Raw genomic sequence first — 24,069 nt, forward strand, 5'->3', positions numbered from 1 at the left:
AGTCCCATTATTGTATATTTAATTGATTGACTCAGAGGCCACAGGAGAATAGAATAGTGTGGATGTGCATTTCAACAGTTACTTTCTTCTTACATACAGAGAGAGGTGGGTGGAAGTTTCAGGGCCAACTGATGTGTGAATATGGAGCCATATATACTATAGCTCTGGTTTATATTAAAAAAGACAAACCAAATCCGATATAAACTTTTTTTCATCCACCTCCACCTCTGGTTTTTCTTTAAAAAATGTGAGGTTTCCATGGCTGCATTTCGCCAAGTTACTTCACAAGCAGAGCTGTGTGTCTTTGTGGTTTTCCCATGGTGTTTCAGATAGTGTATATATACCCTGGGCTTCATACAGTGTGAAGTGCAGACAGAACATGTGAAGAGCAGAGGACTGACAGAAGCAGGTTTTTTTTGTGTTCTGTGACTGTGTACAGTAGCCTATTGGGGCTGTATGAGGAAGACTTCAGAGGCAGTTTGGCTCCCTCCGATAGACATGGTTCTCTTGGTTCCTCCCTCCTAAAGAGTTTTCTCCAGGGGACTGGCCTCTCCCCTGTCACATAAAGTTAACCAACAGAGCCTCAACATGTGGCCAACTTGTCCAAAATAGAGCTGCCCAGAGCCTGGCCAGGGTGGTGAACAGAGGAGTGATGACAGAGACATCCTCTACTCTGTGCTGTTTGATAAATCGTTTTTTTAATGGGAATGCGACAGTCCCAAAACTAAAGACACCTCCTGTCCATGCACAGTCTGTTACAGTATATAAATCAGTATATAAAGCATAGTGTGTACACTACTCCTTTTGACAGTTCCCTGTAGGGGATGCCACAGGAATACCCACTGAGCAAATCCTAGAGCTTGTTGTATTCATCAGATCCAGGCCTGGTGTTGCCTCCCTGATGTGGTGTCTGTATCCTCTAGGATGTCACCAGTCTGTGTTGCTCACTGTGGTCAAAGCAGGAGGCTCTCTTTCTTTTTGCTAAATGAAGGTATTTTGAGCAGCTCTGACTATTTTAATACCTCTGTGGGTGCCATACCAATGCATGCCTCACGGAGTAGAATGTAAATCTTCCTCCACATCCATATAAGGTGTGGTTTGCCAAATGCACATGTACATGTCTCTCGTACCTTGCAGCTGCTGCAGTCATTTCCCTAACTTTCTCTTCACAGCACACAGCAACTGTACACACACAGCACACACAACACAGAGACCCCTCTAGTCAACAACAACCCTCAAACCCTCATCAACTGAGTGCAGCTGCATCAACTGGCCCAATCTCACACTGTGATCCAATGGACTTTTAGATTTCTTCTATAGAGCATCCAGCTCAACATAATACAAGTACACTGGTCGTTGCTGTCAGTGATGTTTCTCAGGAATTAAATACTATTATTACTGTAACCAACAGAAGGGAAAAAACAATAATCGGAGAGAAAAGTGCAGTCCTGGTAGTGAAGGGGCGGAATGCTTGATTTCTCTATGCTGATTAAGTCACCTCTGCCTTACATGAGGTCAGCTCGACAGAACACTGTTCTCCCTTGGAAATTCTGTACATCGGCCCTAATGGAAAAAATAGCTGTTAAAGTTATATACTTACCTTGCTGAGGGAGATGACAATCTCTTTCAATGAGATGCTTAGTTGTTTTTATGTCATTGTGGTTTTGAGGACTGTTATACTGTTACAAACAGGCTCACTGGAGAAGGGGAGTGGTGCACTCTTAGAAAACAATGTGCTATCTAGAGCCTAAAAATGTTTATTCAGATGTCCCCATAGGAGAACCCTTTGAAGAACCCTATTTGGTTCCAGGTAGAACCCTTTGGGTTCCATGCAGAACTCTTTCCACTGTTGGTTCTACATGGAACCAAAAAAGGTATCCTATGGGGACAGCCGAAGAACCCTTTTGGAACCCTTTTTCTTAGAGTTTGGAGTGGTATGCATTAAAGTACGGTACAGCTCCTACCTCAGAACTGCAGTTCCTTTGGCTACCCCAGCCCTTCCACGTTGAGAGGCAGGGGGTTCCTTGGTGCCACTTTAACCCCACCATTGTTTCCCAAGCCCCAGGAGAGATCACTTACCACTGATTAATCCAGCCATGAAAATACAGAAAGCGGTTTGGCCCTGGAGACTGGCTCTCTGTGCATGCAGGCGTGAGAGGCGCACTGCAGCTTCGCGTGTCAATGCTTTGATGGAGGCCCGAGGAGCCGCAATCTCAATAAATGATTCAGACAGACCAGGCTCTCTCTCACAGAATCCAGTCTACCAGGGCAAATCTGGCCCACACTAGGTTAGGCCCCTGTCCATACATGAAGTTGTGTATGTAATTAATGATTTGTTTATGAAAGCGGTTATCATAGAGCTTTGACACACTTGTTAATTATGCATCATTTATGAACTTGAAGCACTTGAGCACTGGAAGTTTACCTATGTAATTTAGGTAGTGTGGATTCTCTCTCCCTGAAGAGTTGATTTATCGTCTGTGTTCTGCACATGCCAACTCACATTTCATATAAAGCTATATTTAATATTCTGCTCAATTGAGCATGCAAAAGCTTATATGGATGCTCATGCTAAGTATTATGTGTGGTTTATATTACATGTACATGTAGTCTCTTTGTTGCTTTCAGTCCGTCCCCACTCCCCAGCTTCTGTTGCTTTGCTTGTTTTTCTGGTTCTTCCTGTTTCTGGGTCAAATCCATACTCTGCCCCACTCCTATTGTGTTTTGATGGCCCACTTTCTGCCTGGTGAGGGTGAACGGCTTGTTGTTTCTCCAGGCAGAGCATCATGCTGCTGGTGGGAACACTGGGTGCTGATAGAAGGCTGCAGGAATTCATTCCTGGACAATACAAGCTGATTCTCTCAACATGCAACAACTTTCTGGAGGTTCCAGTACATGTAGACACCAGTACGCTCTGATGAAGGCCAAGAAGCCGACATGTAAGCTTCAATAAAAAAGTAATACTAGCAAGAGCAGTGTGCGGGTTTGTCTTTTCTTTAACAGTAAGTTAATGCATTGTTCCCATGCAACTGCAACACAATACACTCTATAGCCAAAAGTATGTGGACATCTGCTCGTCGAACATCTCATTCCGACATCATGGTTATTAATATGGAGTTGGTCCCCTCTTTGCTGCTATAACAGCCTCCACTCTTCTGGGAAGGCTTTCCACTAGATGTTGCTGTGGGGACTTGCTTCCATTCAGCCACAAGAGTATTAGTGAGGTTGGGCACTGATGTTGGGCTATTAGGCCTGGCTTGCAGTCGCCATTCCAATTCATCCCAAAGGTGTTTGATGGGTTTGAGGTCAGGGCTCTGTGCAGGCCAGTCAAGTTGTTCCACACTGATCTCGACAAACCATTTCTGTATGGACCTCGCTTTGTGCACAGGGGCACTGTCATGCTGAAACAGGAAAGGGCCTTCCCCAAACTGTTGCCACAAAGTTGGAAGCAGAGAATCATCTAGAATGTCGTTGTATGCTGGTATGCTGTAGCTTTACGATTTCCCTTCACTGGAACTATGGGGCCTAGCCCGAACCATGAAAAACAGCCCCAGACCATTATTCCTCCTCCACCAAACTTTACAGTTGCCACTATGCATTGGAGCAGGTAGCGTTCTCCTGGCATCTGCCAAACCCAGATTTGTCCTTCCGACTGCCAGATGGTGAAGCGTGATTCATCACTCCAATGGCAGCAAGCTTTACACCACTCCAACCAATGCTTAGCATTGCACATGGTGATCTTAGGCTTGTGTGCGGCTGCTCGGCCTCCCGGCAAAACAGTTATTGTGCTGACGTTGATTCCAGAGGCAGTTTGGAACTTGCAACACTGCACACTGCCCTACACCATCTGGACAAGGAATACCTAAAAAGAATGCTGTTCATTGACTATAGCTCAACATTCAACACCATAGTACCTTCCAAGCTCATCATTAAGCTTGGGCTCTGGGTCTGAACCCCTCACTGTGCAACTGGGTCCTGGACTTCCTGACTGGCCGTTCCCAGGTGGAGAAGGTAGGAAACAACACCTCCACTTCGCTGATCCTCAACACAGGGGCCCCACAAGGGTGCTGAACTCATCAAGTTTGCAGACGAAACAACACTAGTAAGCCTGATAACCAACAATGATGAGACAGCATACAGAGAGGAAGTGAGGGCCCTGTGAGTGTGGTGCCAGGAAAATAACCTCTCACTCAATGTCGACAAAACAAAGGAGCTGATCGTTGACTTTAGGAAACAGCAGAGGGAGCACGCCCCTATCCACATCGTGGGATCGCAGTGGAGCAGGTGGAAAGTTTCAAGTTCCCCGGCGTACACATCACTGACGATCTGAAATGGTCCACCCACACAGACCGTGTGGTGAAGAAGGCGCAACAGTGCCTCTTCAATCTCAGGAGGCTGAATAAATATGGCTTGGCACCTAAAGCCCTCACAACCTTTTACAGATGCAAAATTGAGAGCATCCTGTTGGGCTGCATCACCGGCTGGTATGGCAACTGCCCTGACCGCATATGCAGGCCTCTACAGAGGGTGGTGCGGTCTGCCCAACGCATCACCGGGGGCAAACTACCTGCCCTCCAGGACACCCACAGCATCCAATGTCAAAGGAAGGCTTGAAATCACTGGCCACTTTAATAATGGAACACTAGTCACTTTAATAATGTTTACATATTTTTGCTTTACTCATCTCACGTGTATATACTGTATTCTATTACACTGTATTTAGTCTATGCCAGTCCGACATTGCTCATCCGAATATTTATATATTCCTTAATTTTAAATGTTTGTATAGTTGTGAATTGTTAGATATTACTGCACTGTTAGAGCTAGAAGCACAATAATTTTGCCTCACCCGCAAAAACATCTGCTAACCGTGTGGATGTGACAAATATAATTTGATTTTGATTTGATAATTTTGGTAGTTTCCATGTAAAAGGACCCATGAGCACCAACATGTGAAGTTCATAGGAGCATGTCAAATTGGGTGTAAAATGAAAACTAAGAGTCTATATTTTTGAGAAATTAAGGCATATTAAGAAGGGGTTCCTAATGTTTGGTATACTCAGTGAATGTATAGTTTTGGATACATTTTTCTGCCTTCTGTAAGTTTAAGAAACATTACATTGTGCCTTGAAAGTCCATTACCAAAAACCCACATATCGTTAAGATATTTTCTCTTCCTCATGGGGAGGGAGGATAATGAAAGTTCACAGAATTAACAAGTAATGGTAGACCTATCAATTAGTTGTAGTTTTTTTGTTTATGAATTATTAAGTGGTTTTAACTCAGAATTCCATTACCAAATCGGTAACAATTTTTTTTTTATTGGTAATGGAATTTCTGCAATTGAATTGGATACAATGGGAAATGATAGTAGTGTCGGGTTCACCTTGGGGTCATGACAGGGGCTGTACCAAATGTTTGATGTATTATAATAATTAATTATGCTTATGTTGTATTAATAGAAGAGGAGGGGTTATAAGACCCTCCCTCCTTACATTTATAGGGTCCTAGACTACAGATTAACAACATACAATGGGGCAAAAAAGTATTTAGTCAACCACCAATTGTGCAAGTTCTCCCACTTAAAAAGATGAGAGAGGCCTGTAATTTTCATCATAGGTACACTTCAACTATGACAGACAAAATTAGAAAAGACACCTGTCCACAACCTCAAACAGTCACACTCCAAACTCCACTATGGCCAAGACCAAAGAGCTGTCAAAGGACACCAGAAACAAAATTGTAGACCTGCACCAGGCTGGGAAGACTGAATCTGCAATAGGTAAGCAGCTTGGTTTGAAGAAATCAACTGTGGGAGTAATTATTAGGAAATGGAAGACATACAAGACCACTGATAATCTCCCTCGATCTGGGGCTCCACGCAAGATCTCACCCCGTGGGGTCAAAATGATCACAAGAACAGTGAGCAAAAATCCCAGAACCACACGGGGGGACCTAGTGAATGACCTGCAGAGAGCTGGGACCAAAGTAACAAAGCCTACCATCAGTAACGCACTACGCCGCCAGGGACTCAAATCCTGAAGTGCCAGACGTGTCCCCCTGCTTAAGCAAGTACATGTCCAGGCCCGTCTGAAGTTTGCTAGAGAGCATTTGGATGATCCAGAAGAAGATTGGGAGAATATCATATGGTCAGATGAAACCAAAATATAAATTTTTGGTAAAAACTCAACTCATCGTGTTTGGAGGACAAAGAATGCTGAGTTGCATCCAAAGAACACCAAACCTACTGTGAAGCATGGGGGTGGAAACATCATGCTTTGGGGCTGTTTTTCTGCAAAGGGACCAGGGCGACTGATCCGTGTAAAGGAAAGAATGAATGGGGCCATGTATCGTGAGATTTTGAGTGAAAACCTCCTTCCATCAGCAAGGGCATTGAAGATGAAACATGACTGGGTCTTTCAGCATGACAATGATCCCAAACACACCGCCCGGGCAACGAAGGAGTGGCTTCGTAAGAAGCATTTCAAGGTCCTGGAGTGGCCTAGCCAGTCTCCAGATCTCAACCCCATAGAAAATCTTTGGACGGAGTTGAAAGTCCATGTTGCCCAGCAACAACCCCAAAACATCACTGCTCTAGAGGAGATCTGCATGGAGGAATGGGCCAAAATACCAACAACAGTGTGTGAAAACCTTGTGAAGATTTACAGAAAACGTTTGACCTCTGTCATTGCCAACAAAGGGTATATAACAAAGTATTGAGATAAACTTTTGTTATTAACCAAATACTTATTTTCCTCCATAATTTGCAAATAAATTAATAAAAAATCCTAGAATGTGATTTTAGTTGAAGTGTACCTATGATGAAAAATACAGGCCTCTCTCATCTTTTTAACTGGGAGAACTTGCACAATTGGTGGCTGACTAAATACTTTTTTTGCCCCACGGAAACATGCGTGCTATGTTCCTGTTGTCAACTTCTGTCTGCAATTGCATTAATAAAGGTTTTTGAATGATTTCATTAAATATATTGTCTGAATGCTAATTTCATCAATGAGCCAATGATTGACAAGGAACAAAGAACGAACCCCAACAGTAGTCACAAACCACAGTTGGGTTCACAAGTTTGGACAGCATAGTACAGCACAGTAGAGTATAGATCAAATCAAATCAAATGTATTTATATAGCCCTTCTATATAGCCCTTACATCAGCTGATATCTCAAAGTGCGTTACAGAAGCCCAGCCTAAAATAATAATCACAGTAGTTGTCGAGGGTGCAACAAGTCAGCACCTCAGGAGTAAATGTCAGTTGGCTTTCCATAGCTGATCATTAAGAGTATCTCTACCGCTCCTGCTGTCTCTAGAGAGTTGAAAACAGCAGGTCTGGGACAGGTAGCACGTCCGTTGAACAGGTCAGGGTTCCATAGCCACAGGCAGAACAGTTGAAACTGGAGCAGCAGCACGGCCAGGTGGACTGGGGACAGCAAGGAGTCATCATGCCAGGTAGTACTGAGGCATGGTCCTAGGACTCAGGCCCCCCGAGAGAGAGAAAGAAAGAGAGAAAGAGAGAATTAGAGAGAGCATACTTCAATTCACACAGGACACCGGATAAGACAGGAGAAGTACTCCAGAAATAACAAACTGACCCTAGACACCCGACACATAAACTACTGCAGCATAAATACTGGAGGCTGAGACAGGAGGGGTCAGGGGACACTTTGGCCCCATCTGATGATACCCCCGGACAGGGCCAAACAGGAAGGATATAACCCCACCCACTTTGCCAAAGCACAGCCCCCACACCACTAGAGTGATATCTTCAACCACCAACTTACCATCCTGAGAAAAGGCAGGGTATAGCCCACAAAAATCTCCGCCACGGCACAACCCAAGGGGGGGGGGGGGCGCCAACCCAGACAGGAAGATCACGTCAGTGACTCAACCCACTCAAGTGACGCACCCCTCCTAGGGACGGTATGAAAGAGCACCAGTAAGCCAGTGACTCAGCCCCTGTAATAGGGTTAGAGGCAGAGAATCGCAGTGGAGAGAGGAGAACCGGCCATGCAGAGACAGCAAGGGCGGTTCGTTGCTCCAGAGGCTTTCTGTTTACCTTCACACTCCTGGGCCAGACTACACTCAATCATATGACCCACTGAAGAGATGAGTCTTCAGTAAAGACTTAAAGGTTGTCAGGATTCTAGCAGCACTAACTGAAATGTATTTAGTGCTTTATCCGGGTACCCGGAAAGTAAAGAATTGCAGTAGTCTAACCTAGAAGTAACAAAAGCATGGATTAATTTTATGCATCATTTTTGGACAGAAAGTTTCTGATTTTTGAAATGTTACGTAGATGGAAAAAAGCTGTCCTTGAAACAGTCTTGATATGTTCGTCAAAAGAGAGATTAGGGTCCAGAGTAATTTCGAGGTCCTTCACAGTTTTATTTGAGTCGACTGTACAACCATCAAGATTAATTATCAGATTCAACAGAAGATATCTTTGTTTCTTGGGACCTAAAACAAGCATCTCTGTTTTGTCCGAGTTTAAAGGTAGAACGTTTGCAGCCATCCACTTCCTTATGTCTGAAACACAGGCTTCTAGCAAGGGACATTTTGGGGCTTCACCATGTTTTATTGAAATATACAGCTGTGTGTCATCCGCATAGCAGTGAAAGTTAACATTATGTTTTCGAATGACATCCCCAAGAGGTAAAATATATAGTGAAAACAATAGTGGTCCTAAAACGGAACCTTGAGGAACACCGAAATTTACAATTGATTTGTCAGAGAACAAACCATTCACAGACACAAACTGATATCTTTCGAACAGATAAGATCTAAACCAGGCCAGAACTTGTCCGTGTAGACCACATATGTCAGAGTCAAGGCCCGCGGGCCACATCCGGCCCGCAAGAAGGTTTTTTACGGCCCCTGGGATGATCTTGATTTATTATTAGAACCGGCCCGCAGCAAGCCGGCAGCCCGCAGATCTTTTACACGCACCAATACTACATTTCCCACAATGCAAAGGTGACGCACCGAGCAGTAGGCTGCTTCATTTCAATATTTATTGGCACAGCAGTCGTCAGCATCACAGTAAAATTAACTTTCAGATACCCATCAAAAATGGCAAAACGGAAGGTGGATACTGAGAACCGGGGGTTTCAAACAAGGTGGGAGTCGGAGTATATGTTCACGAAGGTAGCTGGAAAACCTGTGTGTCTTCTGTGTGGAGAAAGTGTGGCGGTACTGAAAGAGTATAATCTGAGACGACATTATGAAACGAAACACGCGGACAAAAACAAGAATATGGACATGGAACAAAGGCTACAAAAGGCAGAGGAATTAAAACGAGGCCTCAAATCTCGACAGGCTCTGTTCAAAAAAGCCAAATCACAAGGCCAGGCTGCTGTCAAGGCCAGTTTTATTTTGGCAGAAGAGATCGCTAAATCAGCCCGGCCATTTACGGAGGGGGATTTCATCAAAAACTGCATGATTAAAGTTTGTGACGAAGTTTGCCCAGAAAAAAGGCAACTCTTTTTAAATGTGAGTCTGAGCAGAAACACCATTGCCGAGAGAGTAGACCAGTTGTCCATCAATCTAAAAGAGCAGCTTGTGAAAAAGGGAAAAGATTTTATTGCATATTCCTTGGCTGTGGATGAGAGCACCGACATTTCTGACATTGCCCAGTTGTCAATTTTCATCCGCGGAGTGGACTCCAACCTAAGCGTGACAGAGGAGTTTTTGGCTTTACGTCCTATGCATGGCACAACTACGGGGCATGATTTGTATGAAGAGGTGTCAAGATGTGTAAATGAGATGGAGCTGCCTTGGGAAAAACTCGTGGGTTTGACAACCGACGGAGCACCTGCGATGTGTGGACACAGGAGCGGACTGGTGGCGAAGATACGGGAAAAGATGCAAGAGGAAAACGCGACAGGTGAGCTGACAGCTTATCATTGTATCATACACCAGGAAGCGTTGTGCGGTAAAGCCTTGAAAATGGAGCATGTAATGAGCATCATCACGCGCACAGTTAACTTTATCAGAGCCAAAGGTTTGAATCACCGCCAGTTCAAGGCATTTCTGACGGAGTTAGAAACGGAGCATGGTGATTTGCCTTATCACACAGAGGTGCGATGGCTAAGCCAGGGAAAGGTGCTTCAAAGATGTTTCGAGCTTCGTGAGGAGATTTGTCTGTTCTTGGACAGCAAAGGGAAAGACACAACACAACTCCGAGACGAAATGTTTCTGTGTGAAATGGCTTTTCTGTGTGACATTACGAGTCATCTGAATGCAATAAACTTGCAGCTGCAGGGTCGGGATCGTGTCATCTCTGATATGTACAGTACAGTGAAGGCATTTAAAACCAAACTGACTCTGTGGGAGACGCAGATGCGGAAAGAAAATTTGAGCCACTTTCCCAGCTGCCAGACCATGAAAGAGAAGCTCTCTACCAGTGCGTTCCCGAGCACACAGTTGGCTGATAAAATAGGTATGCTTGCCGCTGACTTTCGACGCCGATTTGCTGACTTTGAAGCACAAAAAAGCAGGTTGGAACTGCTCGGTAACCCATTTGCTGTTGACGTGGAAAGCTCACCACCAAACCTCCAAATGGAGTTGATTGACCTCCAATGCAATGATGCACTGAGGGCAAAATATGCGGCAGTGGGTGCTGCGGAGTTCGCCCGTTTCCTCCCCGGCACAATGCCCCAGCTGCGCATCCAGGCTGCTCAAACGTTGTCTATGTTTGGCAGCACATACCTGTGTGAACAACTGTTTTCTTTGATGAACCTGAACAAAACATCACACAGAAGTCGACTTACTGCTGAACACCTCCACTCAATTCTGAGGATTTCTTCAGCTCAGAGCCTTACCCCGAACATTGATGAACTTGTGGAAAAGATGGGACACCACCAAGTATCACCCTCAACCTCAAACAAGTGAACATTACTGTGCAATCACATATTTAGAGTTTTTACTCAGTTCAAGTTTAAAAGTTAAAATTTAATATTTGTTTTCACTGCATGTTACTTCTCCTTAAACAAAGTGTTGTTTTTGATTAATAGATTTTTGCACTTTATTTTTTTGTATTTCAATCCAATTATATTTTAAAAATATTTCAGTTGAGTGGATGATAGAAAATTGCTATTATTGTTTTTTCTTTGAAGTAAATTTAGCCCACTTTTGCTAAAATAGAAAATATAGTCTACTGATGGTGCCTTGAATACCGGTTTCTTTCATTTAATGTTCATGTTATGGGGATATTTATATAAAGGAAATTTGTCTTTTGTGTCTGTTGAAAATTAAAGATTACTGACAGAGCCATAAGAAAATATTGCTTTATTTATCTGATCATATTGTAATATATTTGTTAGGTTTTCAGTAGGTTCAATTAGGTTCACTAGACTATATGCGTCATTTAAAAATGTTTCAATGAACATTCGAACAGTCCGGCCCTCGTCTTGTAGCTGATTTTTTTATTTGGCCCTCCGTCCATTTGACTTTGACACCCCTGGTGTAGACCAATTTGGGTTTCCAATCTCTCCAAAAGAATGTGGTGATCGTTGGTATCAAAAGCAGCACTGAGGTCTAGGAGCAGAGGACAGATGCAGAGCCTAGGCACAGTACACAATACCTTTTCATTGGGGGAAAGGAGCAGCACTGGCCCAGTGCAGGTGGAAGTTTTAGAGGGAGTCTATGGCCTTGTTCCCAGACGTGTGTCTTCCATACATTACAGTATAAACCTGACAGGCGAGGCTATGAGGGTAGTGTGAAGTTGCTGAGTGGAGAATTTGCTCTGTATCCCTGATACATTACATTCCCATAACAGCAGAATGCAGCAGATCTCTGGAGGGCATTCTCTGGGATCAATAAAGCTTAACTGCTTGATAAATGTGATGAGTGCTAAAGAATTAGTTTCATAAATCTAACTCATAAGGATCTGCTCTTTACGACTGTCTGATGTTATGTTCTCTGTTTAAAAGAACCTATAGATTTCCTGGGTGATCGTTAAATGTTCTCTACGGCTGTTACTTGGCTTGAGAACTTGATGGTGGATTTTCTGTTCCAAGCAGAACTGTTTGTGTACTGTATGTAATGTGTTCTGGATGAGTTGCCGTGCGTGCGCTCTGGGCCTCAGACACCAGGCTGTGATGCTGCTGTTGCTGCGGACTGGTTGAGGTAGCAGGTCCTGAGATTGAACATTCACACAGGGCTGGCTAGTGGTGGAGTGGGCCTGCTACAATCACTCACACACCCCAGGCCCCGGAGATAAGGAGAGTAATCTGCTAATGAAACCAGAGGAATTATCCCAGGGCTCTACCGCTCCTGTTCCTCTCAGTGCTTTACCCCCCCCCACACACACACACCAGTCACACACAAGCCAACAGCATTGTGTTTCCCTTCCCCTCACAATAAAACAAGTCCATTTAAGTGATTCATCTGAAAGGAAAGTGGGACCCTGAGGAAATAGGGGAGCAGTAGGGGAGCAATGATGCTGTTTTAGGCCTGTGGATTATTTTGCTGATCAGACTTTTTGTCATTCTATCATTCAGCATAATGTACCTACAAGCTGTAGGCCTATGACTATCTGCTCCATTCAGATATCTGGCTGCATTTCCATCAACTTTGTGTCTGTTGTGTTGGTATGGAGCCTGATGCCCTGCAGGACCTCTGGGTTTCTTTTTGGACACACAAGCATGACACAGAATGGGGTTCTTCATCTTTTGTCAGTTAAACAGACCAACCATTTACAGGGAAACACGTTAAGGGTATCGTATGGAAGATATTGGATTGTTTCTGCAGCATTCCCTCCATTCCCTTAAGACAGAGAAAACCCATGACAAGAAAACACTTATAAAGCAGTTTGAGATTGAATAGAATTGTCCCAACTTTTCCCTGCTGTGCCACCACTGCTGTGTACTGTCATATTAGTAAAAGACGGGCCATTTTGCCACAGGTTTAGCCAAATATTTGTATAATAAATGAATCATCTACTTGATGTCTCTGTAATTATCAGTTGTTGGATGAGCATGCAGTCTGTTTACATGATGTGTGGAAGGAGGGCTCCCTTACTACCCAACTGTAAAAGGGGTAACATAATGCATAGGTTTTCACACCACAGGGCTACTGCCACAACAACCACTGCATATCCCTGTTCACACAAACAAATCAGTGTCTTTATCAGAGATGCTATTTGGTTAGTCAATGGTCAGACCAGTAGATTCTATTGGCAGTTTGGTTAGACACCCTTAAACAATCCATGGCCAACCCAACTGAAGAGATGCAGCATTAGTTTTAATTAGGAATTCACCAGCATCATTCATTAGATCCTTTATCCCGCCACACAATCACACACATCCTGTAATTACAGAGCCTGTTGGAGGGGAGTAATGCAGCTGGGCTCTGTGTGGGGGAAAGAGACAACTCAGGAAGGGAGAGAGAGAAGAGAAGGAGAGGGAAAGAGGAGTGCTATGGAATACTAACACACTTGCTGTCTGTAACCAAAGAAAGGCTTCCTGTCTGACCTAATGCATCATCGTTCGTCCATATACATCACTGTCTCTCAGCCTTTTTTGCTTTGTCATTGGCTCTCCTTGGCATGGGTTGCATTCGGAAAGTATGCAGACCTCTTCCCTTTTTCCACATTTTGTGACGTTACAGCCTTATTCTTAAATGAATTGTTTTCCTCATCAATCTACACACAATACCCCATAATGACAAAGTGAAAACAGGTTTTTAGAAATGTTTGCAAATGTATAAAAATAAACAGAAATACCTTATTTACATAAGTAGTCAGACCTTTTGCTATGAGACTTGAAATTGAGCTCAGGTGCATCCTGTTTCCATTGATCATCCTTGAGATGTTTCTACAACTTGATTGGAGTCCACCTGTGGTAAATTCAATTGATTGGACATGATTTGGAAAGGCACACACCTGTCTATATAAGGTCCCACTGTTGGCAGTGCATGTCAGAGCAAAAACCAAGCCATGAGGTCGAAGGAATTGTCCGTAGAGCTCTGAGAAAGGATTGTGTTGAGGCACAGATCTGGGGAAGGGTACCAAAATATTTCTGCAGCATTGAAGGTCCCCAAGAACACAGTGGCCTCCATCATTCTGAAATTGAAGAAGTTTAGAACAACCAAGACTCTTCTTAGAGCTGGCCGCCTGACCAAACTGAGTTATCGGGGAAGAAGGACCTTCGTCAAGGAGGTGATCAAGGACCCAAAGGTCACTCTGAAAAAGCTCCAGAGTTCCTCTGTGGAGATGGGAGAACCTTCCAGAAGGACAACCATCTCTGCAGCACTCCACCAATCAGACCTTTATGGTAAAGTGGCCAGACAGAAGCCACTCCTCAGTAAAAGGCACATAACAGCCCCCCTTGAAGTTTGCCAAAAGGCACCTAAAGGAATCTCAGACCATGAGAAACAAGAATCACTGGTCTAATGAAACCAAGATTGATCTCTTTGGCCTGAATGCCAAGCGTCACGTCTGGAGGAAACCTGGCACCATCCCTACAGTGAAGCATGGTCATGACAGCATCATGCTGTGGGGGTGTTTTTCAGTGGCAGGGACTGGGAAACTAGTCGAGGGAAAGATGAAAGCAGTAAAGTACAGAGAGATCCTTGATGAAAACCAGCTCTAGAGTGCTCAGGACCTCAGACCGGGGTGAAGGTTCACCTTCCAACAAAACAATGACCCTAAGCACACAGCCAAGACAACACAGGATTGGCTTCGGGACAAGTCTCTGAATGTTCTTGAATGGCCCAGCCAGAGCCTGGACATGAACTCGAAAGAACATCTCTGGAGAGACCTGAAAATAGCTGTGCAGTGATGCTCCCCATCCAACCTGACAGAGCTTGAGAGGTTCTGGAGAGAAGAATGGGAGAAACTCCCCAAATACAGGTGTGCCAAGCTTGTTGCTTCATACCCAAGAAGACTCAAGGCTGTAATCTCTACCAAAGGTGCTTCAACAAAGTACTGAGTGAAGGGTCTGAATACATTACTTATGTGAATGTGATATTTCAGTTTTTTGTTAATACATTTGCAAACATTTCTAAAAACCTGATTTTGCTTTGTCATTATGGGGCATTGTGTGTAGATTGATGAGGGAAAAAACAATTTGATACATTTTTGAATAAGGCTGTAATGTAACAAAATGTGGAAATAGTCAAAGGGTCTGAATACTTTCCAAATGCACTGTATGTAGTTCATAAGGATGCATGACAGGATATTTGTGTCAATACACGAGTGAGAGACTGATTTATCTTATTGAGGGATCTATGTAATTTACTGTATTATCTCATTTGCATAATTGATAAGCGAGTGTGTGTCCTTGCACAATGCAACAGCCCTGCACTTATATTTTTGCTGCCCGAGCCCAGTAAGCAGGCTTGTCGGGTTGATTTGTGAGCTCGCTGTGAAAGAGCGGTCTAGAAGTGACAGTGGCGATCGCCCATGGCGGCCCGGGAGCCCTTAGTCTTACTGTGGAAAGGTCAGACTGTGACACCTCGAGCACCGCTCCCTTGCGCCGATATTTGTCCGGAGAGTCATGGCTGGCACCCAGTAAGCTTTCTCTGACAGAGCTCTCTCTTAATGAAGTGTGTTATCTGGAGCCTGAGTAATGACATGGAGGAGACTACTGCTCCCAGGGACACTTCCTCTGCCATCACAGGCCCAATGAGGAGAGCGCGAGTGACTGAGGCTGACTCTAGCAGTCCAAACTGCCTGGCCTGGCCTGAAGCTCTAGGGTCATACTGTTCTTAATTGTGATGGAGAGGGACATGATGTCGTCTTGTTCTCTGGACTGGAGAGATCCATCAAGATCCAATAGCAGCAGCAGCCATCAGGTTGTGGCCAGGCCCACAGCAGCATGTTACCCACAGCAGCATGTTACCCACACATGGCCAGACAGCCAGACATTCCCAGCAGGCCTCAGTCCCCTCTGTGTCAGGAGCTCATTTAGGGAATCCTCTGCTGTTCACCCACACATTACATTGTGCTTGGCATGCTTTAATCGGGTGCATTTAAGGTCCACTGCACCCCATCTGTCAGACTACCAAAAATAGACATGCAGAGCTCTGACCACACTGAGGGCATCATGAACGTCTCTGGTTGTTATGCAAATAGGGACAGTGAGAGATGGTAGATACAGTATATGGATGCTGTAGATAAACATTTGGATTAACCACATTATTTTCCTGACCAAGGCCACTAAATAGACTTCATTCCATTCCCATACTGCTATAGCGGGATACAGATTCTACATGAACTCAAGCAGAGATTTTCACATCCTTCACTGTGATGATGTTCTGTTAAACGTAGCCCCCACACAGCATTAGGAGGCTGACATGTTATCAATAGCAGTGTGACTGGTTTATCTGACACCTGATATACTTGACCTTGAAGCATGTTCCTTTGAGAGTTATGTTATGAGCTTATGAGTTTGATTGTGAGGAGCATGTGTGTTTACTGACCCTATTACTGAGATCCATTAAATGGCCCCCAGTGAGCCAGTGGGGAGGGAGTGAGGTGGCACGTGAGGAAGGTGGAGAGGGAGAGGAGTGGAGCCAAAGATGGTAGATAAATTAAGATGTCTTACTCAGGCAGTTTATCATTGGGAAACAATGTCAAAGTCAAAAGTGGGCAAAAGTGGGCTTTCTCTCTCGCGTGCGCATGCTTTCCTGCTTGAGCTCACGGTTCCTCCGTTATCTCTGGCATGCTTACGCAAGAGAGGGAACGCCCACTTACACAGACAGGATTTTATTATATGGGAATTTTATTCAATGCCCAATAACAGCTGGCTCCAGTCTACTTATTGTCCCATCCCCGCCCCCACCAGAAAAATATTGCAAGGGAGATGTCTTGCTTTCTTTACCATCTCTGGTGGAGTGATCAGCGCCAACATTAATCTCTGTTCAATTCCTGGCACTGATTTATCACCTCCTCATCCAAATCACAGTTATTAGTTAGACTGGGAGTTGCAATCCTCTTAATATGTCACACACGTCATGCGTAGAAGACACTACATCAGCAGCTGCATGTGTACATCCACTTCAGCTATTAAAATGTAATGTACACCATAATACACACACGTATATATATATTTATATATAGTACCAGTCAAAAGTTTGGACACACCTACTCATTCAAGGGTTTTTCTTTATTTTTACTATTTTATACATTGTAGAATAATAGTGAAGACATCAAAACTATGAAATAACACATATGGAATCATGTAGTTTTCATCTATATTTTTCATAGCTGTCTACATGTCACCACAGACCGACGCTGGCACTAAGACCGCACCAAATGAGCTGTATACCGCCATAAGCAAACAGGAAAACACTCATCCAGAGGCGGCGCTGGTGGTGCCAGGACAACAACCTCTCCCTCAACGTGATCAAGACAAAGGAGATTATTGTGGACTACAGGAAAAGGAGGACCGAGCACGCCCCCATTCTCATCAACGGTGCTGTAGTGGAACAGGTTGAGAGCTTCAAGTTCCTTGGCGTCCACATCAGCAACAAACTAACATGGTCCAACCTCACCAAAACAGTCGTGAATAGGGCACAACAAAACCTTTCCCCCACACGAGACTGAAAAGATTTGGTATGGGTCCTCAGATCCTCAAAAGGTTTTCACTGCTGTACCATCGAGAGCATCCTGACGGGTTGCATCACTGCCTGGTATGGCAACTGCTCGGCCTCCGATTGCAAGGCACTACAGAGGGTAGTGCATATTTTTTTTTTATTTTTTATTTCACCTTTATTTAACCAGGTAGGCAAGTTGAGAACAAGTTCTCATTTACAATTGCGACCTGGCCAAGATAAAGCAAAGCAGTTCGACACATACAACGACACAGAGTTACACATGGAGTAAAGCAAACATACAGTCAATAATACAGTATAAACAAGTCTATATACGATGTGAGCAAATGAGGTGAGATAAGGGAGGTAAAGGCAAAAAAAGGCCATGGTGGCAAAGTAAATACAATATAGCAAGTAAAACACTGGAATGGTAGATTTGCAATGGAAGAATGTGCAAAGTAGAAATAAAAATAATGGGGTGCAAAGGAGCAAAATAAATAAATAAATTAAATACAGTAGGGAAAGAGGTACGGTAGTTGTTTGGGCTAAATTATAGGTGGGCTATGTACAGGTGCAGTAATCTGTGATATGGCCCAGTACATCACCGGGGCCAAGCTTCCTGCCATCCAGGACCTCTATACCAGGCGTTGTCAGAGGAAGGCCCTAAAAATTGTCAAAGACTCCAACCCCCCTAGTCAAAGACTGTTCTCTCTGCTTCTTAACAGCTTCTACTCTCAAGCCATAAGACTCCTGAACATCTAATCAAATGGCTACTCAGACTATTTGCACCCCCCCCCCCCCCTTCTACGCTGCTGCTACTCTCTGTTATAATCTATTTATAGTCACTTTAATAACTCTACCTACATGTACATATTACCTCAATTACATCGACAGTGGTGCCCCTGCACATTGACTCTGTACCGGTACCCCCTGTATACAGCCACGCTTTTGTTATTTACTGCTGCTCTTTAATGATTTGTTATTCTTATCTCTACTTTTTATGTATTTTCTTAAAACTGCATTGTTGGTAAATGGGTTGGTTGTAAGTAAGCATTTCACTGTAAGGTGAATGTATGCATGTATTCTGTTGTATTCAGCACATGTGACAAATACAATTTGATTTGTTACCGTATAAGAACAGGGTATTGAAACACGGTGCCAGTGTGTCAGAATTCTAGTCCACCCAGTCCCAGTACACATGCTCATCACAGGACAAGTGCCATTCCTCTAGACTATAGTTAGATGACTGACACAGTGTTAAGCTGACAGCCTGGCTGAGCCTGCAGTATAAAACTCTTAGGTTGTAGACTAGGTAGAGAGATGTATTAGTTGCCTGCCTGCTGAATGGATCACCACCCTGTTCCAATGAGCTGTAATCATCCCTGGTGTGTGCCTTTGCTAATACCAGCAGTCCTCACAAATGCCTGAGGGAAAACAACTTGTAATGGTGGTGTGCAATGTTTGTTGGAAGCTCAAATAACTTATCTTTCTGGAATAATTCAGAGAGTTTAGCTATTATTATGGAAAACATGTTGGTCTGAGTGATATTTTAAATGGTAATCAGTGCTGGGAGCTGGATAAGTCTTTCAGCGATGTGTCAGAGAGGGAGGGGAAAGGCTTGTGAAAGTGGGCAGTCTCCTGTCCTCTTCTATCCTCTCCTTCAATGTCTTCCCACTGGGCACAGACATCAGTTCAATGTCTAGTTTTGATTTACATATGGTTGAGTTGTCAAGTAATGTGAATTAAAGTGAAATCAGCCAAAAATGTCACTATGTCATGGACTTTTTTCAAATCAAGTCAGTTTTTCACGTTGATTCAACATCATCACATAGATTTTGGGGGATTGCAATGATGTGGAAACAACATTGATTCACCAATTTGTGCCAAGTGAGTTGACTTCTCTTTGATCTCCTATTAATGCCTTTAAATCCATTAATACGTCATTAATGCCTTTAAATCTTCATACTTATACTGTGTGATACTTGATGTGCGTTGTTTGGTTATCAAGACCCAGTATCATATCACCCTCCCCGTCCCTGAGTCATCTCCCTGAACAAATGTCATTCTAACCCAGCCAGTTGTCAGCACACTTAATCCATTCTCTCATTGTGCTTTAGCTATGGAGGTTTCTGGCCTAGACTCTGCAGGTGGCTGTAGTGGCTGTCATTAATATTGGATGAATCCTGGATATCTCCACAGGGGCTGGAAAATACGAAGCACATTCTGCTATCAGTAATTACCTCCCTCTTTCCCTCAATCTCACATTCTCCCTCATGTCCTCATGAAGTTGTTGAGTTCCTGGGCTGGGCCGGACCACTTGTTCCCTATCAGTGGGGATATTTCCTCAAAATTTCATTTTAAGTTGTTAGTTGTGGTCTTTTCTTGTGTTCGCTGTGAGTTTCTCATGCTATTGTTTTTCCCTTATCTTGCAGCGGGATGCTAAAGGACAGTATCTGTTCGACCTCATCTGCCACCACCTGAATCTGCTGGAGAAGGACTACTTCGGCATCAGATATGTGGACCCAGACAAGCAGCGGGTGAGTGAGTGTGTGTGTGTGTGTGTCTGTGTTGGATGAAGCATACTGCAGTGGAGGTGACCGTTTAAAGAGATACAGGGCCAGATTGAAGATATGTTATTTTATTTATTTATATCAAGGCACAAGGCGAGATCCAGATTCAGACACATGAGGCAGATGGTTGGAGTCTTAAAATGTTTATTAATCCAAAGGGGTAGTCAAGAGAATGGTCGTGGACAGGCAAAAAGGTCAAAACCAGTTCAGAGTCCAATAGGTACCGAATGGCAGGCAGAATCAAGGTCAGGGCAGGCAGGATGATCAGGTAGGCCGGAAAGTAGTCCAGAGTCAAGCAGGGCTCAGAACCGGGAGGACGATATAATAGAAAAGGAGTATGGGAAAAACACATTGGTTGACTTGACTAAACATACAAGACGAACTGGCACAGAGAGACAGGAAACACAGGGATAAATACACTGGGGAAAATAAGCGATACCTGGAGGGGGAGGAGACAATTACAGGAACAGGTGAAACAGATCAGGGCGTGACACTTTCGTAACATACGCTTTTAGAGAGACACTCATACAATCATCATCAGCAGCAGCAGCAGAGCACAGAGGATTATTACTCAGAGATGGCTTGTAGCTGCACTGCTTGATTCATGAAGAATTAACATGTGCTCACATTGTGTTTTAGCATCAGAGACAAGACCGGTCCTCCCCATCCTGCATTTCTTATGCTGCCACTCAGGGCTATTTCCGTGGTTGTTGTTGGGGTGAGGGGTTGGCGGAGAGAGGGAATTGATGGAGTGAATGTTGCCAGAAGGATGGGGGATGAATCAGTGCCTGATATACAGGCAAAACCAGAGTTACCTTCTGAACTGACCCTAGAGAGCACTGCCACTGCACAGTGTCTGCCTATCTGTCTGTCTCGGCAGGCCCAGGCATGCTGGTGGTAGTATTATAATTTGAAAGACCATCCATTACTGTCATTTATAGAGAGAGCTGTTATCTCTGTATGCCCTTACTGTTCAATTTGCTTCAGTATGATGATGATTTAATTATACAAATCAGGAACTGATAGCATTAATTATATGATTCTTGTCAGATTAGAGATGGATGTTGGATATGAACGGAGACATGCGTCAGTGTGTTTTAGGCGTGAAGCTGACATGACATAACACCGGTTTTCACACGTCTTTCGATGAACTGTCATTCCTGTGTATTGCATTTAACCTGCTTCATAGAGTGATATGAGCATGGTGTCAGTGTCATTGCAGGATTTTTAGACATGTTTAGCTTTTTTCACACTTTGATCATATGTCTTTTTGTTGTTGATGCAGCATTGGTTGGAGGTCACAAAGTGTATTGCCAAGCAGATGAAATGTAAGTCTTCAGTGCCTTCCTCTTCATGCTATGATCATTCTGCTAATTGAGCAAGTATAGTTATCATCACCATGGCATCTTTAATGACGCATCATCTAATTTGACTAATGAATGTGCATTTGAATTCAAATGGTAGGAAGTTACTGTATTAGGATTTCAATAGATCTAGATTCTCCATTTGACTGGAAGGACAGAACTGTATGAATTGTCCCTTCCTAGCAAAAGATAATCCACACAAAAGGTCTCTCACCCACTCTCTTGTAAATCATCATGAACGGTGTCTCCCTAATTGTGGATACAGAGCTTAAAGGGAAAATCCAGTCAACATTTATCTTTTGGTATTTTTTTTCATTAGTCCACTGTTGATACAGTCCCACATTTTTTTTTCATGCCAGCAGTCACGTTTTCAAGATATTGGACTTTCAAGAAGGAAAGTGTCACCTTCCACATCATTATGATGATGCAAAATTATTTTTCCTTTAAGCGAGATTCCGTTTGCCTATTCTACTGTTTACCTTGTGATGATATGAAGTGAAGATTTACAGGAATCATTTGTCAGTGCCCCCTTCACAGATTGCTTAATTCACGAGTGTTTAAATTGACTAGTCATTTTAAATTCTAACTTCATAGTGTCTGAATCGAACACATGTCAGGTTAGAACTATGCTAGACACTTTTGCATGACGTTGCATTTAGAGCATTTTTTCAGTTAATCATTTAAACTGTGATCATGAAATGTTCCTGACTATTTGGTTCTCCATTTCCTTTGTTCCCCAGCCCAGCCTCCATTCACCATGTGTCTCAGAGTCAAGTTTTACCCCCCTGACCCCGCTGCTCTCAAAGAGGAAATCACCAGGTAGGACTTTGTGTGAAACTCAGCAAAGTAGAGAAATGCCAACAACCACTCCCCCAGCCTCTAGTATGAAGAGGAAGTCAGGGAAAGCAGACATGAAAGCTTTGTGTTTAAAAATCTTCAATAACTTTAGCCTTTTCTAAAGCAGTTTCAAAGCAGCAGCTGGTGTTTATCACCTTTTCTCACACGTTTCATTTTCCCCAGAAATGTTTGTGTTCTGAATGCACTGACAGTATTTTTTTCCAGACATTATTGAAGGGCCTCTATAATGAAAGAGCACTTCGTCTAAAAACAGTGCGATAAATAAAATAAAAAGACAGTGCTGTTTGAAGTTGAGATGTATGTAAAAAGCCTTCCTAAGTAAGCTTGTGAGCGAGCCTGCTCCCTGAAGTAGAATGGCTGCTAAATTGCGAGGTTGTGTAGCTGTGCTCTGCGTTGGTCTCTCTGGCTGGCTGACTGCTGAGGGAAAGAGGAAGACTGAGGGTCAATTACGGCTAGCAGACTCCTCTAAATGATACATGATTAGCTCCCAGCTAGCTCAGATTAGAATCACTTATGCATTTCTTCGCCTGACTCCCTCATTCCCTGTGCAGTCTGCAATGAGGTCACCCAGAAAAGCCTCTCCGTGCCCTCAATAGGGCCTTTAAACGCCCTCTGATACTCTCTGACTTCAACCACTTGATGATGACATTAAAGAAGCAAGTACATGTGCAATTGAGTATGAGTGTGTTTGCTAATGTCTATTACAATGTGTGTATGTGTTGAAAGGAGGCACATTACCGTCCAGGGAGTCTATACTTAGGTGTGATGAAATGAACACAGAATGCAGAGTGCAGATAATGAATTATGTGAATTATGAATGGATGGAGAGAGGGGAGGAGGCGAGAAGGAGAGTGAAGGCTGAGGAAAAGAGAAATATAGTTAGCAAGAGATATGATGAGAGTGGTAGGGCAGGATAGACCACCTCATACTAGAGAGAGGAAGAGATATGATGAGAGATATGATGAGAGTGGTAGGGCAGGATAGACCACCTCATACTAGAGAGAGGAAGAGTGAAAGGAGAGGAAATAATCAATGACACTGAAGTTTTCTTCAATATAGTTTCCTCATTAATCGCATACTGAAGCGATACTGGACAATATATGGTACACAGGTTAGACCACACAATGAGGGAAGAGGATAGAGATGGGTCAAATATTCATTTAAATTCACAGCTTTTCTTCACCAAATCTACCGACAGCAGAGATGTGAAAGGCAAGCAGAAAAGACAAAAGAAATGTAGGGCAGACAATTGACAGCATCAGCCATTTAACTGGAGTCACCCAAAGAGAGAAAAGGAAATTGCTTTTTTTAGCACCTATGGATCCTTAAGTGACAGCTGTTGTGAAGCTGGCCTAGATGACACAATTACAGCCGAGGATATGTACACTACTGTTCCAAAGTTTTGGGGTCACTAAGAAATGTCCTTGTTTTTGAAGAAATTGCCAGTTTCTGCCCATTAAAATAACATCAAATTGATCAGTGTAGACATTGTTATTGTATTGGAAACGTAGATGGAAACAGCAGATTTTGAATGGAATATCTGCATAGGCGTACAGAGGCCCATTATCAGTAACCATCACTCCAAAGTGTTCCAATGGCACGTTGTGTTAGCTAATCCAAGTTGATCATTTTAAAAGGCTAATTGATCATTAGAAAACTATTTTGCAATTATGTTAGCACAGCTGAAAACTGTTGTTCTGATTAAAAAAGCAATAAAACTGGCCTTCT

The 24,069-nt window shown here is 43.5% G+C and overlaps 1 protein-coding gene and 1 pseudogene across 3 annotated transcripts in view; both read left to right on the plus strand.

The window, feature by feature from the left end:
* Window positions 1–14,589, plus strand: part of LOC149985227 (uncharacterized) — a 33,050-nt pseudogene extending 18,461 nt beyond the window's left edge.
* Window positions 1–24,069, plus strand: part of LOC110501876 (FERM domain containing 5a) — a 174,633-nt gene that overhangs the window by 79,067 nt on the left and 71,497 nt on the right. For all 3 annotated transcript variants that reach the window (XM_036955248.2, XM_036955241.2, XM_090206861.1), the window contains exons 2-4: window positions 19,982–20,086; window positions 21,405–21,447; window positions 22,224–22,302. In XM_036955248.2, coding sequence (XP_036811143.1) covers window positions 19,982–20,086; window positions 21,405–21,447; window positions 22,224–22,302 — 227 coding nt within the window. The remainder of the gene's footprint in view (window positions 1–19,981; window positions 20,087–21,404; window positions 21,448–22,223; window positions 22,303–24,069) is intronic.

Source organism: Oncorhynchus mykiss, chromosome 2, assembly GCF_057628025.1.
Source record: "Oncorhynchus mykiss isolate SJ-2025 chromosome 2, ASM5762802v1, whole genome shotgun sequence".
Lineage (NCBI taxonomy): Eukaryota > Metazoa > Chordata > Actinopteri > Salmoniformes > Salmonidae > Oncorhynchus > Oncorhynchus mykiss.